This window comes from Hemiscyllium ocellatum, chromosome 13 (genome assembly GCF_020745735.1).
Source record: "Hemiscyllium ocellatum isolate sHemOce1 chromosome 13, sHemOce1.pat.X.cur, whole genome shotgun sequence".
NCBI classification, from domain to species: domain Eukaryota; kingdom Metazoa; phylum Chordata; class Chondrichthyes; order Orectolobiformes; family Hemiscylliidae; genus Hemiscyllium; species Hemiscyllium ocellatum.
Window position 1 is genome coordinate 39,886,201 of NC_083413.1, and position 14,933 is coordinate 39,901,133.

General features: G+C 39.9%; 1 protein-coding gene across 1 annotated transcript in view; it reads left to right on the forward strand.

The window, feature by feature from the left end:
* The window catches only part of atp13a3 (ATPase 13A3), a 174,968-nt gene that overhangs the window by 93,846 nt on the left and 66,189 nt on the right, over positions 1 to 14,933 (forward strand). Inside the window, exons 12-18 of the mRNA XM_060834125.1 lie at positions 1,362 to 1,519; positions 2,043 to 2,231; positions 5,980 to 6,041; positions 7,134 to 7,284; positions 8,641 to 8,757; positions 14,483 to 14,500; positions 14,589 to 14,742. Of these exons, the coding sequence (XP_060690108.1) occupies positions 1,362 to 1,519; positions 2,043 to 2,231; positions 5,980 to 6,041; positions 7,134 to 7,284; positions 8,641 to 8,757; positions 14,483 to 14,500; positions 14,589 to 14,742 (849 nt within the window). The remainder of the gene's footprint in view (positions 1 to 1,361; positions 1,520 to 2,042; positions 2,232 to 5,979; positions 6,042 to 7,133; positions 7,285 to 8,640; positions 8,758 to 14,482; positions 14,501 to 14,588; positions 14,743 to 14,933) is intronic.

Below are 14,933 nucleotides of genomic sequence, written 5' to 3' on the forward strand. Positions count from 1 at the left end.
GCACAACCATGTGTGACACAATGTACTCTTAAGTGATAAGTTTTGTTGAACAGTTCTGTTTTTTTCACAAGTGTAACCCTGAACAAATATACTTTATCATTTTAACTCCACCTCCAATTTCCAGTTTGTGATAGATATTGCATCTGAATCAAATCTCATGGATCAATTTGGACTCTTTTTCCAGCTGTCTAGGATTGGAGGGAGAATGTGAGATCTATAGCAAAGGTTGTATATTCATGCATATCCCTGGGTAATTGCACATGGCCAATGCACCAAACTTGCACAAATTTGGACTGTTGGAGGAAACTACGCATACATGGGCAGAATGTAGATACTCCACACAGCCAGTCACCCAAGATTGGAAGCAAACTGAGTTCCTGACGCTGTGAAACAGCAGTACTAACCACTGAGCCACTGTGCTGCCCATGGCCAATGCAATTAGAGTTACATATCTACCTGCCTGGCAGCCATTAATGATCCATTTGAGGAAGCTTTGATGACACTACCATCGTTGCAAATCCCAGCCCACCATTGCTGCCACCAGCAGTAACTGAAGATGGCTTCCTGTTTTGGGGCTGAGGGTCAGGACCTGTCCTTTTGATCATTCCTGCAAGGAGCTACAGTATATTGTCAATGGGGCAGTGAAACAATGGTCATAACAATGGCATCAGGCCCAATTCTTTGTAGGAGTACCACAATGATAGCCTAGCAACTGTAGCCATACACAATTTTTAATATTCACAATTCCATGAAGAGACTTCCATTTTGAGGCACTGCCGTGGTCTCCTGCCTCCTTCAACAGTGGTCATCTCATGTACTTGGGTTTTTGGCTGTCGATCGCTCTGAGCTGTTCTATTGAGCCTCCTGTTTCCATGATCTGCCCATTGTTACTAATTGGAAATTGATCCTAGTGCGTCCCCTTTCTGGGTTCTCAAACTGAAATTGATTACCATAAAGGATTATGATCCAAATAGAAATGTTCAGCACAGCATGTTTCTTCTGGACATCTTGTCATTTTTTTCAACCTTTGATAACATGGAAGAAATGGAATATTCCAACATTATTAATGTAACTATGATTGTGTTCAGAAGTTTCAAATTCACAGAGTTTGTTATTTCACCTGTTTAATCGTCTGTCTATTTGCATGTAATACTCAAGATTTTATTGTTTGTCCCAGAAAAATACACTTACTAAAAAATCATGGGGTCAAATTTTACTCAAGTATATGCTGGTGTATAGAATAACTTCAGAAAGTCACCTTCTGCAAAATAGGTTTACATTTAGGTTAGTGCTTCCCAAATTATTAAATATAAAGGAGGATTGTACTGCAGAATAACTTATAATGTTCATTTTTTTTTAAGGTTTTGGTACTACGAAAGGACACCTTGTACGCTCAATCTTGTATCCAAAACCAACAGATTTTAAACTTTACAGAGATGCTTATCTCTTCCTGCTCTGCCTTGTTGGTATAGCAGGGATTGGATTTTTATACACAGTTATCAACAGTGTTTTGAACGGGGTATGTCTTTGCTCTTTTTTCTGAGTTAAACTTCTTAAAGGAAGGGAAAATCATGTGTTTTTCCAAATTTAGTTAGCGAGCTTTATATTTAGTTCGATAACTGAAAACACTATTCATTAAAATATAAATCCTGCTAGATTAATTGTTTTAAAATTAAAGATCAAACCAAAAGCTATATTATTGTAAATTTTAATTTAACATAATGTTAAAATTTTTTTTGGCTTTGGTACTATGAAAGGGCAACTTGTACGCTTAATTTTATGTCCAAAACCAACAGATTCTAAATTGTGCATCGATACGTATCTCTTTGTTCTCTTTATTTTATTGTTTTAGTAGAGGCTATTCACCAGAAATAAATGTTGAATGATAATTTAAATCAGACATTTTAAATCTGCAATTAATCGGTACAATGACAAAAAACACTAAGAATCTTGCCCACTCATACCTCTCAAAATTTTATTTTTTCTTTATGATATGCTTCAAAATAATCTCCATTATATCTTTTCTGTTTCCTTTATTGCAGGTAGGAGTTGGCACAATCATTATTGAGTCACTTGACATCATCACTATTACTGTTCCACCTGCTCTTCCAGCAGCATTGACTGTTGGTATTGTATTTGCACAACGTCGATTAAAGACATTAGGCATTTCCTGCACCAGTCCTCAGAGAATAAACATCTGTGGACAACTTAATCTGATCTGCTTTGACAAGGTTAGGAACTGTGAAGTTCATACCCTCAATTAATAATATTGACAAGAATATTGCAATATCCTTGTATTGCAATTTTAAAATAGACATGAGCTATTCCATTTTTAAGTGCTGCACAGAACATCTTGTAGGTAATAAAAATATTTTATTATCTTTAAAAAGCTATCTGTTTGCACTATGTGGGTTGTTCGTTTTAAATTAATTAATCAATGCTAAAAAAAAATTAAATTCAGAGGTTAGAAATCCAAAAAAAGAACATGAAATGCTGAAGTTATGCAAACAGTGGTTCAGTACATGCAGAGAACAGAGAAATGACTCTTTATGTATTCTTTAGCATTAAAACATTGGAAGATAAACCAGTATTTCAGTATCAGTCATCTGTTATTCATTTTGCAGCCACTTAACCAACAATTCTCTGAAATTAAAAATTCACTTGTCCGTATCCTAACTTGTACCATGTCACATTAACCACATCCCTTGTACTCATCGAATTGCATTGGTTCCTGATTGAACTCATTTTTAAAATCCTTGTGCTTGGTTTCACATTTCACAGGACCTCCTTTTTCCCTGTCACTATAATATCTTTTAGCCATACAACCTAAGATATCTGTACTTCTCTAAATCAGGCATCTTCAGCCTCCATGATTTTGATCCTGACCACTAGGGGTTGTACGTTCTGATGCTCCAGCTCTAAAATCAGCAATTTCCTCCCCAAACTACACTCCCTTTCTTTCTTGCTTGCTTTGAGAAACTCCTTAAAACCTACCTACTTGATCAACCCATTCTAATATCATCCTTATGTGACATGCATTCAGTTTTGCTTAATAGCCCTGTGAAGCACTTAGGACATTTTACCGCTTTAAACTTTTTATGTAAGTACAATTGTATCTTTTCTACAGTTTCCTACTTTTTGAGTTTGACTGAAATGCTAATTTATCTTTCAGTTCTATTGAAATCCGTAAAGATCATAATGTCTTTTCACTGTTGACTCACCTGCTGTGAATTTCCAGCATTTTCCATTCTTATTATTGGAATGATCTTACACTTTCTAAGACAAAATATAAATGCAAGTTCAATATTGAAACTAAGGAATAACCCTACAGAAGCTTAAGGCATTTATCCATGGAGTCAATAATGGTTAAAAATGTTGTTTTGTATAGCATTACAATCCAAGCTGATGTTACCATTGGTCAGATCCCAGGTAAAAATCTGGCTTGATAGTTTTATTTTAAATTTAATGTGAGCATTCACTGAAAAGTAATCATGCAAAGCTGCATAACAATAAAAATGGTTAACAATAAAACAGAAGTTTATTACACAAAAAATTAAAGATTAAAATAGAATTCGAGGGTTTGGTAGTTCTTTCTTGATTATTCAGAAAACTGAAACTAAACTTTTTTAGCTTCAAATAACTCCAGGGTTCTTGCCAAACATTTCTATCTGGAACTTTCAAACTAAAACCTTTACACTGGGGTAGTCTATTTCCTAACCATTCTGAACTTATTTTTTCAGAAGATACTATATTCTTACATTTGACCGCAGCAAGTTCTTCTGTTAGCTGACAGCAAACACTTGCTACAGAGGAACCTCGATTATCCAAATATCAATTATCTGAATTTCGGATTATCTGAAGAATATCTCAAGGTCCTGATAGAAACATTACATCAGAGAGATATTTCCAACACTGAGCGTGCCGTTTGTTGACAATGATTAAAAATGAACTCGGCTTACTGAAATGCTGATATTGATGGTAGCCCAGGCACTGTCTCCAAATGACTGACCGCTCTCGCTCGCTCTCTCTTTTGCGTTCTCTCTCTGTCTCTCTCCTCCAACACTTTCCCTGGAGTTCTACATGGGTGTGTACCCTAAACCTTCCTTCCCCAGATAATCTCTGCAACATTGTCCTGTACAGGAAAAGGTGGAACATGTCAAAGCGTTGCAGTAAAAAGTTGTGTGTGTGGTTGCATTTTTGTGTATGCTATTTTGAGACTCACCCCTCAAAGGCAGCATCAGTCTTACTATTGGTGTCCAGTCTGACTGCCCTGAAGGGGGGGAGGGGAGGGGAAGGGGCAGACAGGGTGCTGATGGGTGTGGGGCACATGGGGGTTGGGTGGCCAGTTTGGCAGGGGGAGTGAGGGCAGATGGGGAGCGGGGTTGGGGGGAGCGCACATTATGCTGCTGCCTAGTCTCTTGAACAGAGAGCGGATTTAGCAAGTGCTCGCTGTGTTAATCCCATTGAACTGATGGGGGGTGCAGGAGGCTTCAGCAATGCTGCAGGTCCCTTACACAGAAGTGTGTGGCTGGTCAGAAACAAACTCTGATACAGAGAGAGGGAGCTAGGCAGGCAGAGCAAGGAAAGAGGAGACTTCATAAAACTCAGCCCCAGAGGAGAGGCATTGAATCAATTAACCGAATAAGGAATTATCTATACGAGATGGTGCTCGCCCATCTCTTTCAGGTAATCAAGGTCCCTCTGTAATCTGTGGGTTACTTCCAAGCAAATATCACTTTGTGACTCTCAGTTGAGCAAACAAACACCTTTCAATATTAGTGTTCTCCAGTTTTAAACCTCTCATAATACAAACAAATTCCCGTTACTTCAGGAGTCTTCCACCTCATAGTCTGACATATACTGCTTTATATTAATAGCTCACGAAAGATTGTCGCCATGACTTGAAGATGCTGATATTGGACCAGGGTGGACAAAGTTAAACATCACACAATGCCAGGTTATAGTCCAACAGGTTTATTTGGAAGCACTAGCTATTGGTGCGCTGCTCCTTCATCAGGTGGCTGTGGAGGTTAAGATCATGCTCACAGAATTTATAGCCAAAAGAGTCCATGGTCATGGAGATGTGATACAGTAAACAATCTTAGATTAAAACTTTCATCTTTTATAATGGGATATACTGGTTTCTGTTCTTTGATGTATAAATCCCAGAACTAATTTTAAATAATGTTCTCAAGATAGTTCAGATTTTTAAATAATAGGTGTGAAATCTGTCTGTGTCCCAATGCTAAGTCAAACTGGCAAAGCCTCGTATAGTTTTACAGAGTTTTACATGGATTCATGCAGTTTTTGAGCAAAATAAAATGTAATTCTGCAAAAACAAATTCACCCCATAAGCTTACATGTGTACATGTAGGAGCAAGAGATTGAGTGTGCATGTGAGTGGTGCATCTGGGTGTGTATGCACGTGATTGTGTGTGTGTGTGTGTGTGTGTGTGTGTGTGTGTGTGTGTGTGTATATGCATGTGTCAGTGTGAGTGCAGGGGGTGTGTGTGTGTGCATATGAGAGTGAGCTTGTGGGAAGTTCTGGGATTTACATATCAAAGAACAGAAAACAGCATATCCCATTGTAAAAGATGAAAGTTTTAATCTAAGGTTGTTTACCTTATCACATCTCCATGACCATGGACTCCTTTGACTACAAATTCTGTGAGCATGACCTTAACCTCCATGGCCACCTGAAGAAGGAGCGGTGCTCCGAAAGCTAGTGCTTCCAAATAAACCTGTTGGACTATAACCTGGTGTTGTGTGCTTTTTGATTCAAGAAAGATTGACCATGATTAAATCCTCTCATATGCATTGACTAAAGCCCACATGCCCTCAGTTCAAAATACAAACTCTAAGATGTGTTATTAATATATATATATAATGATGCACGTTCTATTACAATTCTAATAATTGCATTATAGGTTTTTGTTAAGTTAATTTCAATTTCTATAACATATACTTTCTTGTCTTTAGACTGGAACACTTACTGAAGATGGCCTGGACATTTGGGGCATACAAAGAGTAAAAGATAATAGGTTTGGAGCATCATTAATATATACATAATATTCAGCCTTCTTACAGTTCTCAAAATCTTAATCTGATGCCATAAGCACAGTTTATGGAAGTTTCTAATGAGAGTACGAGTGATGTTAATATTTCAAAGGTGGTCTTTCGCTTGTCAGTCAAAGTTTGGATGCTAAAGTTGTAAACATAAAGTTGCCATAGTCTTATTTGACTGGAGGGCTGCTGTCTTGTTAGAGAGAAAGAGAAAAACGGCTGGTGGTGATTTAAGCTGAGCATCACCACACCTCATGTGAGGGGTGAGGTTGAGAAGAAGAGTCCTTCATTGTGACTTCGCTGGTGTGGGAATTGAATGTGCATTGTTGGCATCACTCTGCATCACAAATCAGACATCCTGCCAACTGAGCTAGTTTTACATAGCATTCTCTGAAATCTGATTGAAGATTTGTAGCTCGGGTATCCGTTGTTGTGGTTCTGCTCGCCGAGCTGGAAGTTTTTGCTGCAAACGTTTCGTTCCCTGGCTAGGGAACATCATCAGTGCTGTTGGAGCCTCGTGTGAAGCGCTGCACACGAGGCTCCAACAGCACTGATGATGTTCCCTAGCCAGGGAACGAAACGTTTGCAGCAAAAAACTTCCAGCTCGGCGAGCAGAACCACAACATTCTCTGAAATTAAGTTTGTTTTGGCAATTTCATTCTCTCAACATCCCTAAATGTTTGAAATTATTGTAACTTAGTTTGATCATTGGATCATTAGATAGGAGTTTTATCAGCTTAGAACTAAGGATAAGATTGCTTCTTAAAAGGCATCAGAAATTGGAGTTAAATATTTAGTGACATTTTTATAATTAATCGAGATGGTTAACTTGAGACTGAGGAGATTAATTCAGTACCTATTATAGTGTTTTAATGGTACTGTAGCAATTCTTAAATAAACTTACTATAAACTCCAATCATTGTCAAGAACAATTACTTTCACTCTAAACAATTTTGTAATTTTTTTTATTGGATTATGAAAATTTGCATTCACTTTATTTGAAAAATCTTCCATATTGATGCAGTTCAAAAATAGTGAGAGATTTGAAGCATGTTTTGTTCTAATTTTAGTTTTTTGCCATCTGAACAAAGTGTTTGTAAGGAAAACTTGGTGAAGTCACACTTTATGGCATGCATGGCAACCTGCCACACACTTACTAAAATTGATGGAAAGTTATCTGGTGATCCATTGGATTTAAAAATGTTTGAAGAGACTGGCTGGGTGAGTTTTATTTATTCAATAACTAAGTATATCTTTTAGACTGAAATCTTTTTCATGTGGCTTATTAACAAATTGAATCAATTAAAATCTATCGAACAGTAATAAGTGCTTGTTGCCAAATTTTGCTCACGAGCCTGGTATTTTACCAAGAAATATTGACAAAGTTATTTTGGCATTTTAATTAGCTGTTGAAAATGCGTTGCTGGAAAAACGCAGCAGGTCAGGCAGCATCCAAGGAACAGGAAATTCGATGTTTCGGGCCAGAGCCCTTCATCAGGAATGTTGATCATTGGATCATTAGATAGGAGTTTTATCAGTTTAGAACTAAGGATAAGATTGCTTCTTAAAAGGCATCAGAAATTGGAGGGCTGATGAAGGGCTCTGGCCCGAAACGTCGAATTTCCTGTTCCTTGGATGCTGCCTGACCTGCTGCGCTTTTCCAGCAACGCATTTTCAGCTCTGATCTCCAGCATCTGCAGACCTCACTTTTTACTCTAATATTTTAATTAGCTGTGCTTTGTAGTATTCCAAACATATTGTTGATATTCAGTAGGATGACAAAGTGAGTTGGTTTAGTCAAATTGGCCTTGAGTTTGCTGTTAAAGTAATGATGAGATGATCAGCATTCCCATTCAGAGTGCATCAAACAACCATAGAAGGACAATAATCCAAAAATTGCTGTCCAAGTTATATTATTCCTCTGTATATTGTGGAGAGACTTGGCATTCAGAAGTTGCAGTACTTGTCAACTAGCCACTCACTAAATGTGCTAGAAGAAGTTGGGTTAAGTCCATTCATGTATAAGTAAATTTTTTGGTATGGTAAGATAATTGTTGCTAAACAATCCCTGGGATTGAATATTTATTTTGAAGTTTTTTAAAGTATTTTTAAGGAACCACCTCCTTTCAGATTTCAGTGATTTGTTCAGGATTTTTAAAAATATGCTTTCCCTTTACTTTTAAATTTTTTTGTTTATCCCTCATTTCTTCCTTTGGATTTCTAAACTTAATTTGTCATTAAATTAGATATTATAAATTGTGCTTGCTGGCTTAAATTCTGCATTCCCTCAGTAATTCTGATCAGTTAAGGAAATAAAATATAGTTTGCCCTATTCACACACATCCTAGAACTTTTGTGGAGGGCACAGCACTGTTTTAAATCTCTAATTACTGCAAGTTAGTGTGAATGCCCACAGATGATGTAACTAAAATAAATGGCTGGAAAAATTTGTTCACCATTGTCTTCAAAATATAAGTCAGTATTCAGTTTGGCATCAAATGTATATGGGCTTTTTGTAGCAGTAATATTAACAAGATGTCATAAGCGTAATACTGTTTGTTATGTTATTTATTAAAGGTTCTTGAGGAAGCAACTGAGGAAGAAACTGCTTTACACAATCCAATCATGCCCACTGTAGTTCGGCCTTCGAAACAACTCTTCCTTGCAAATAAGGCAGTGATAGATCATGACATGGTACTTTTTTTTAAAAAAAGGCTTTAAATTTTTTAAATTACTTTTAACTATAACTGGCAGGATAGTCAATGTTTCTTTCCTAATCTTAAAAACTCTAACCATATCATAATGTTTACTTTTGTTCAGTTTTCAGAATAATTGTGAAAGACTACAGAGAATATTAACATAGAAATTGTTATCCAAAGCTCATTTCTTGAGTGCTAAGTGACCTTTTAGGACCTCAACTGGCAGGCAGAAGCACATACTTTTTGAGGTGGAATCTGTTGGGCACTATTATTGATAAAATACAAAGAAAAACATGCAGTAATTTGTATACACTTTGTATATGCAGTGCAGACCATAAGGCATAGGAGCAGAAATTAGGCCATTCAGCCATCAAGTCTGCTGTGCCATTGAGTCATGTCTGATAAGTTTCTCAACCCCATTCTCCTACCTTCTCTCCTACTTGATCCCCTTGATACTCAACAGCCTATCCATTGCTGTCTTGAATATACTCCACAGCCTTCATGGTAGTGAATTCCATAGATTCACCACTCTCTGACTGACTGAAGAAGTTTCTCCTTATCTCTGTTCTCAAAGGTCTTCCCTTTATTGTAAGGTTGTGCCCTCTGGTCCCAGTCTTTCCTACCAACGAAACATCTTCCCAACATCCACTCTGTCCAGGCCATTCAATACTCTGAACATTTCAATTAGAATCCCCCTCTCATCTTTCTAAACTCTTAACGAGTATAGTCCCAGAGTCCTCAAACATTCCTTATATGTTAAGCTTTTCATTTCTGGGACCATTCTCGTGAACCTCCTCTGAACTCACTCCAGGGCCAGGACATCCTTCCTGAGATATGGGGCCTAAAACTGTGCACAGTACTCTAAATGTGGTCTGACCAGAGCCTAGGAGAAAGTGAGGACTGTAGATGCTGGAAGTCAGAGTTGAGAGTGTGGTGCTGGAAAATTTCTACCTCTGCCTCCAGGCCCACTTTTTCAATCAAGACTCCCGCCCATCCACTGAGGACCCCTTCTCTCGCCTCCAAAACACCCCATCCATCTGGGCACCTAGTACTGGACTGTTACCCGCCCTTGATCTCTTCATTTCTAACTGCCGCCGTGACATTGACTGCCTCAACCTTTTCACCCCTCTCACCCACTCCAACCTCCAGCCCTCACAATGAGCAGCCCTCCAGTCCCTCCATTCCAACCCCAACATAACCATTCAACTCAGAAGGTGGGTGGTGGGGTGGTTTGGCACGCTGACTTCTACACCACTGAAGCCAGGCACCAACTCGCAGACTCCTCCTCCTACTGCTCCCTTGACCATGACTTCACCTCCCATCACCAAACCATCCACAAACTCATTACCTCTGAGGTTCTCCAATCCACAGCCTCCGACCTCATTGTCCACGAACCCCACACTGGCCAATTCTACCTCCTACGGAAGATCCACAAACCTGACTTCCCTGCTTGACCCGTTGTCTCAGCCTGCTCCTCTCCCACTGAACTCGTTTCTGCATACCTTGACGCTGTCCTGTCCCCCCTTAGTCCAGGAACTCACACCTATGTTCGGGAAACCACCCATGCCCTTCACCTACTCCAAGACTTGTGTTTCCCCGGCCCCCTATGCCTTATCTTCATCTGGACACCCAGTCCCTGTACATGTCTGTCTGCCATGACGAAGGCCTCCAAGCCCTACATTTCTTCCTCTCACACTGTCCCAACCAGTACCCTTCCACTGACACCGTTATCTGTCTGGCTGAACTGGTCCTCATGCTTAACAACTTCTCCCAATCCTCTCACTTCCTCCAAACCAAAGGGTAGGCATGGGCACCTCATGGGTCCAGCTATGCATGCCTCTTTGTCAGGTACGTGGAACAGTCCATCTTCTGCAGCTACACTGGCACCAGCCCCCACCTTTCCTCCGCTACATTGATGACTATATCGGGGCCATTTCGTGCTCCCTCATCGAGGTTGAACAGTTCATCAACTTCACTAACACCTTGCGACCGAACTCCGATTCACCTGGACTACCTCAGACACCCATCTCCACTTCCTGGACCTCTCCATCTCCGGCAACTGACTAACCGTGGACATCTACTACAAACCCACCAACTCCCACAGCTACCTGGACTATACCTCCTCCCACTCTGCCTCCTGTAAAAACACCATCCCTTATTCTTAATTCTTCCGCCTCTGCCGCACCTGTCCCAGGATGACCAATTCCACCTTAGAAAATCCTAGATGGCCTCCTTCTTCAATGACTGCAATTTCCCCTCTCACGTGGTCAATGATGCCCTCCAGGGCACCTTTTTCACTTCCTGCACCTCTGCCCTTGAATCCCACCCCTCCCAAATCAACAAGGACCGAAGCCCCCGGTCCTCACTTTCCACCCACCAACCTCCATATATGTTGCATCATTCTCCGCTACTTCTGCTACCTACAAACAGAACCCACGACGAGGGATATGTTTCTCTCCCCACCCCTATCAGCATTCCATAGAGAGCATTCCCTCCACCACTCCCTCAACAGATCCACACCGTCTACCTGAGAAAACCCCACTTACAGCACCCCCCGTGCCAACGCAGGGAGTGCAAAACCTCCATCCCCCCCCCCCCCCCATCTTCGTCCAAGGCCACAAAGGAAATTTACCTGCACCTCCACCAATGTCATCTAGTAGGTTCATTGCACCTGATGTGGTCCCTTCTCCATCAGGGAGAGTGAACACCAATTTGTGGATCATTTCAGAAAACACCTTTGGGACATCCGCACCAACCAACCCTACCGTCCCGTGGCTGAACATTTCAACACCCCCTCCCACTCCGCCAAGGACATGCAGGTCCTGGACCACCTCCATTGACAAACCCTAACCACCCGACATCTGGAGGAAGAATGCCTCATCTTCCACCTTGGGACCTTGCAATCACATGGGATTAATGTGAGTTTCACCAGTTTCCTCCGTTCTCCTCCCCCCACATTATCCCAGTCCCAAGACTCAAACTTGGCACTGCTCTCTTGACCTCTCCATCACCTTTCCCCTCTATCTGCTCCACCCTCCTCTCTGACCTATCACTTTCTCCCCCTACCTTCATCTACCTACCACATTCTCAGCTACCACCCCCTCGCATTTATATCTCAGCCCCCCCCGGCCCACAAGCCTCCTTCCTGATGAAGGGTTTATGCCTGAAATGTCGATCTCCTGCTCCTCGGATGCTGCCTGACCGTCTGTGCTTTTCCAGCACCACACTCTCGACTCTGACCAGAGCCTAATAGAGCTTCAGAAGTACACCCCTGTTCTTATATTCAAGTCATCTTAAAATAAATGCAACATTGTATTTGCCTTCCTAACTACTGACTCAATCTGCAAGTTTACCTTGAGAGAATCCTGGACTAGCGATCCTGAGTGTCTTTGCACTTCAGACTTCTGGATTTTCTCCCCATTTAGAAAATAGTCTGCGCTTCTATTACTTTTACCAAAATGAATGACATCACACTTTCCCAGCTTGTACTCCATCTGTCACTTCTTTGCCCAATCTCCTAACCTATCAAAATCCTTCTGCAGCCTCCCCACGTCCTCAATACTACCTATCTTTGTAACATCTGCAAACTCAGCCAGAATGCCCTCAGTTCCTTCATCTAGATCATTAATGTATAAAGTGAAAAGTTGTGATCCCAATACTGACTCTTGCAGAACACCACTTGTCATCAGCTGCCATTCTGAGAAAGACCCTTTTGTCACCACTCTCTGCTTTCTGCTAGACAGCCAATCTTCTATCCATGCTAGCACCCTGCCTCTATCACCATGTGCCCGTATCTTACTCAGCAGCCTCCTGCGCGGAACCTTGTCAAAGACCTTCTTGAAGTCCAGGTTGATAACATCCATTGGCTGTCTTTGGTCTAATCTGCTCGTTAAGAAACTACAACAGCTCAATATAGTGAAGAACAGAGCCATTATTTCTGTTTGCATTTCAAATCATTTCCCTTGTTACTGGAAGTATGTTTTATAGTAAAGCCACTAAATAAAGCTTTCTACATTCTACAACAAGACCAACATTAACCTTTTCCACCTGGAACAGCCCTTCTACCACACAGATCTTCCTCCCCAATTGTCACTTCTTTCATCAGTTATTGTTGTGATCTCCTTGTAGATTTTTCATTCATCGTTTTTCAGAAGCTCTAAATTGCCCAAAACGTAAGCATGTTATCTATCATAAACTCTGCTACATGTATGGCATGTATGAAACCCCAATCGTCTATCTCTCCTGATTGACTTCATCTAGACTAGCTTCTGAAACTAGTTCTAAAAATCCTTGCACTTGTCCTTAAAGCATTTTGTCATCTCACTGCATCTCTGAAATCTTTTATATTGTTTCTCCAGACGTCTTTCTCTGTGATATGAATATCAATGCCATTTCTCACCCTTTCTCTCTTGTCCCACCTTCCATTGTTTTACCTCTCAGTCTTACCTCTTAATGCTCTCTGAGCATCCTTCCTGCATTGACCCTGTCTAGTACTGTCAGAATTTATAGTTTCTACGAGAATCTCCTAATTTATCTAAATTCCACTGAATATAGTCTTAACTCATCCTGTCTCTCTTCATACATCAGTCCTACCATCCCACAACTCAGATTGGTAAACTTTCGTTGCACTTCCTCCGTAGCCAGAATCTCCTTTATATAACAGGTGAATAAAACGGCATAAATACTCCAGGTGTATTCTCACCATGCAATGTACAATTGCAGGAAGACATCCCGGCCCCTTTAATCCTTTCATTATGAAGACTGACATATGATTTATTACCTTCACTACCTGCATGGTTACTTTCAGAGACTGGTAGAAGGACACCCAAGTCTTGTTGCACCTTCCCCCTTTACCAATCCATTGCCGTTCAGATGATGACCTTCCCTCCTGTTTTTACTGTCAAAGTAGATAACCGCATAACATCATACTTTATCTGCCATGTATTTGCCGCTCGCTCAACTTCAAATCGCACTGGAGCATTCCTGTGTCCTCAGAATTTGTCCTCAGAATTTCCCCTTCACCAACTTTGCAAGTTTGGAGATATAACATTAAATTCTCTTATCTAAATCATAATATTTATTTTGAATAGCTGTGAATAATGCTGATCTTCGTGGTACCTCACTAATCGCTGCCTACCAATCGGAAAAATTACCCATTTATTCCTACTGTTTGTTTTCTACCTGCCAACCAGTTCTCTATCCATGTCTGTACACTACCCCAATCTGGAGCATTTTAATTTTACATATTAATCTTTTAGCCACTGGCTTCCATATGTTATTTCCATTAATTCCATCCTCAAAAGTTTCCATAATATTGGTTAAGCATGATTTCACTTCTCTAAATCCATAATAAATCTGTCCATTCCTGTCATTGTTTTCTAAATGCTTTGCTATTGAATCTTTTATAATGGACTTTAGAATTTTTCCAACTAATTGCCCTTGTTAACCATGGTCAGTCACCTTTCCCATTTTATTAAATTGAAACAGGTTTTCTATTTAATTTGTCATGATTAATTCTAACATGTAGAATAGATTTTAAGTGAGAAGTACAGTACACAAAACATTTTGCAGTGTTGAAATGTCATTCCTAACATACACGTCAGCTTGCATAGGAGTTTATAAAGCATACTCTTAATGTTATTTTCAACAGTCTTTTATAGTTTAGTTAAATGGAAAATTAAAATAGAATGCATTTAATATTTTGTTTTTTTTTTAAATAGGAAATGTATGACCTCCCCGTAAGTACAAATTTTGGAAAGGTTTCAGTTCTATTTTATTCAGTAACAGTTGCCATGTTGAGTATTAACTCATGTAATTTCTATCCAGGCATCATATGAAATAGGTATTGTAAGGCAATTTCCATTTTCTTCTGCTCTACAACGAATGAGTGTCATAGTCAGAGTGTTGGGTGAAAAACACATGGATGCTTACTTAAAAGGTGCACCTGAGATGGTTGTTAAGTTATGCAAGACAGAGACAGGTAAAGTAATACGTGCAATTTGCTATTTCTCTTTAATAAACAATGCTGTATATTGTACATGGTACTAAATTGAAATCTGTTTTAGTAGAATGCTTTCCTGACATTTGTAAGAATACTGTTCAAACCTGTTCCTGTCAAATTCCACTCCTCCTTATCTAATGGGAAATATGAACTGAATTTATTTTAAATGG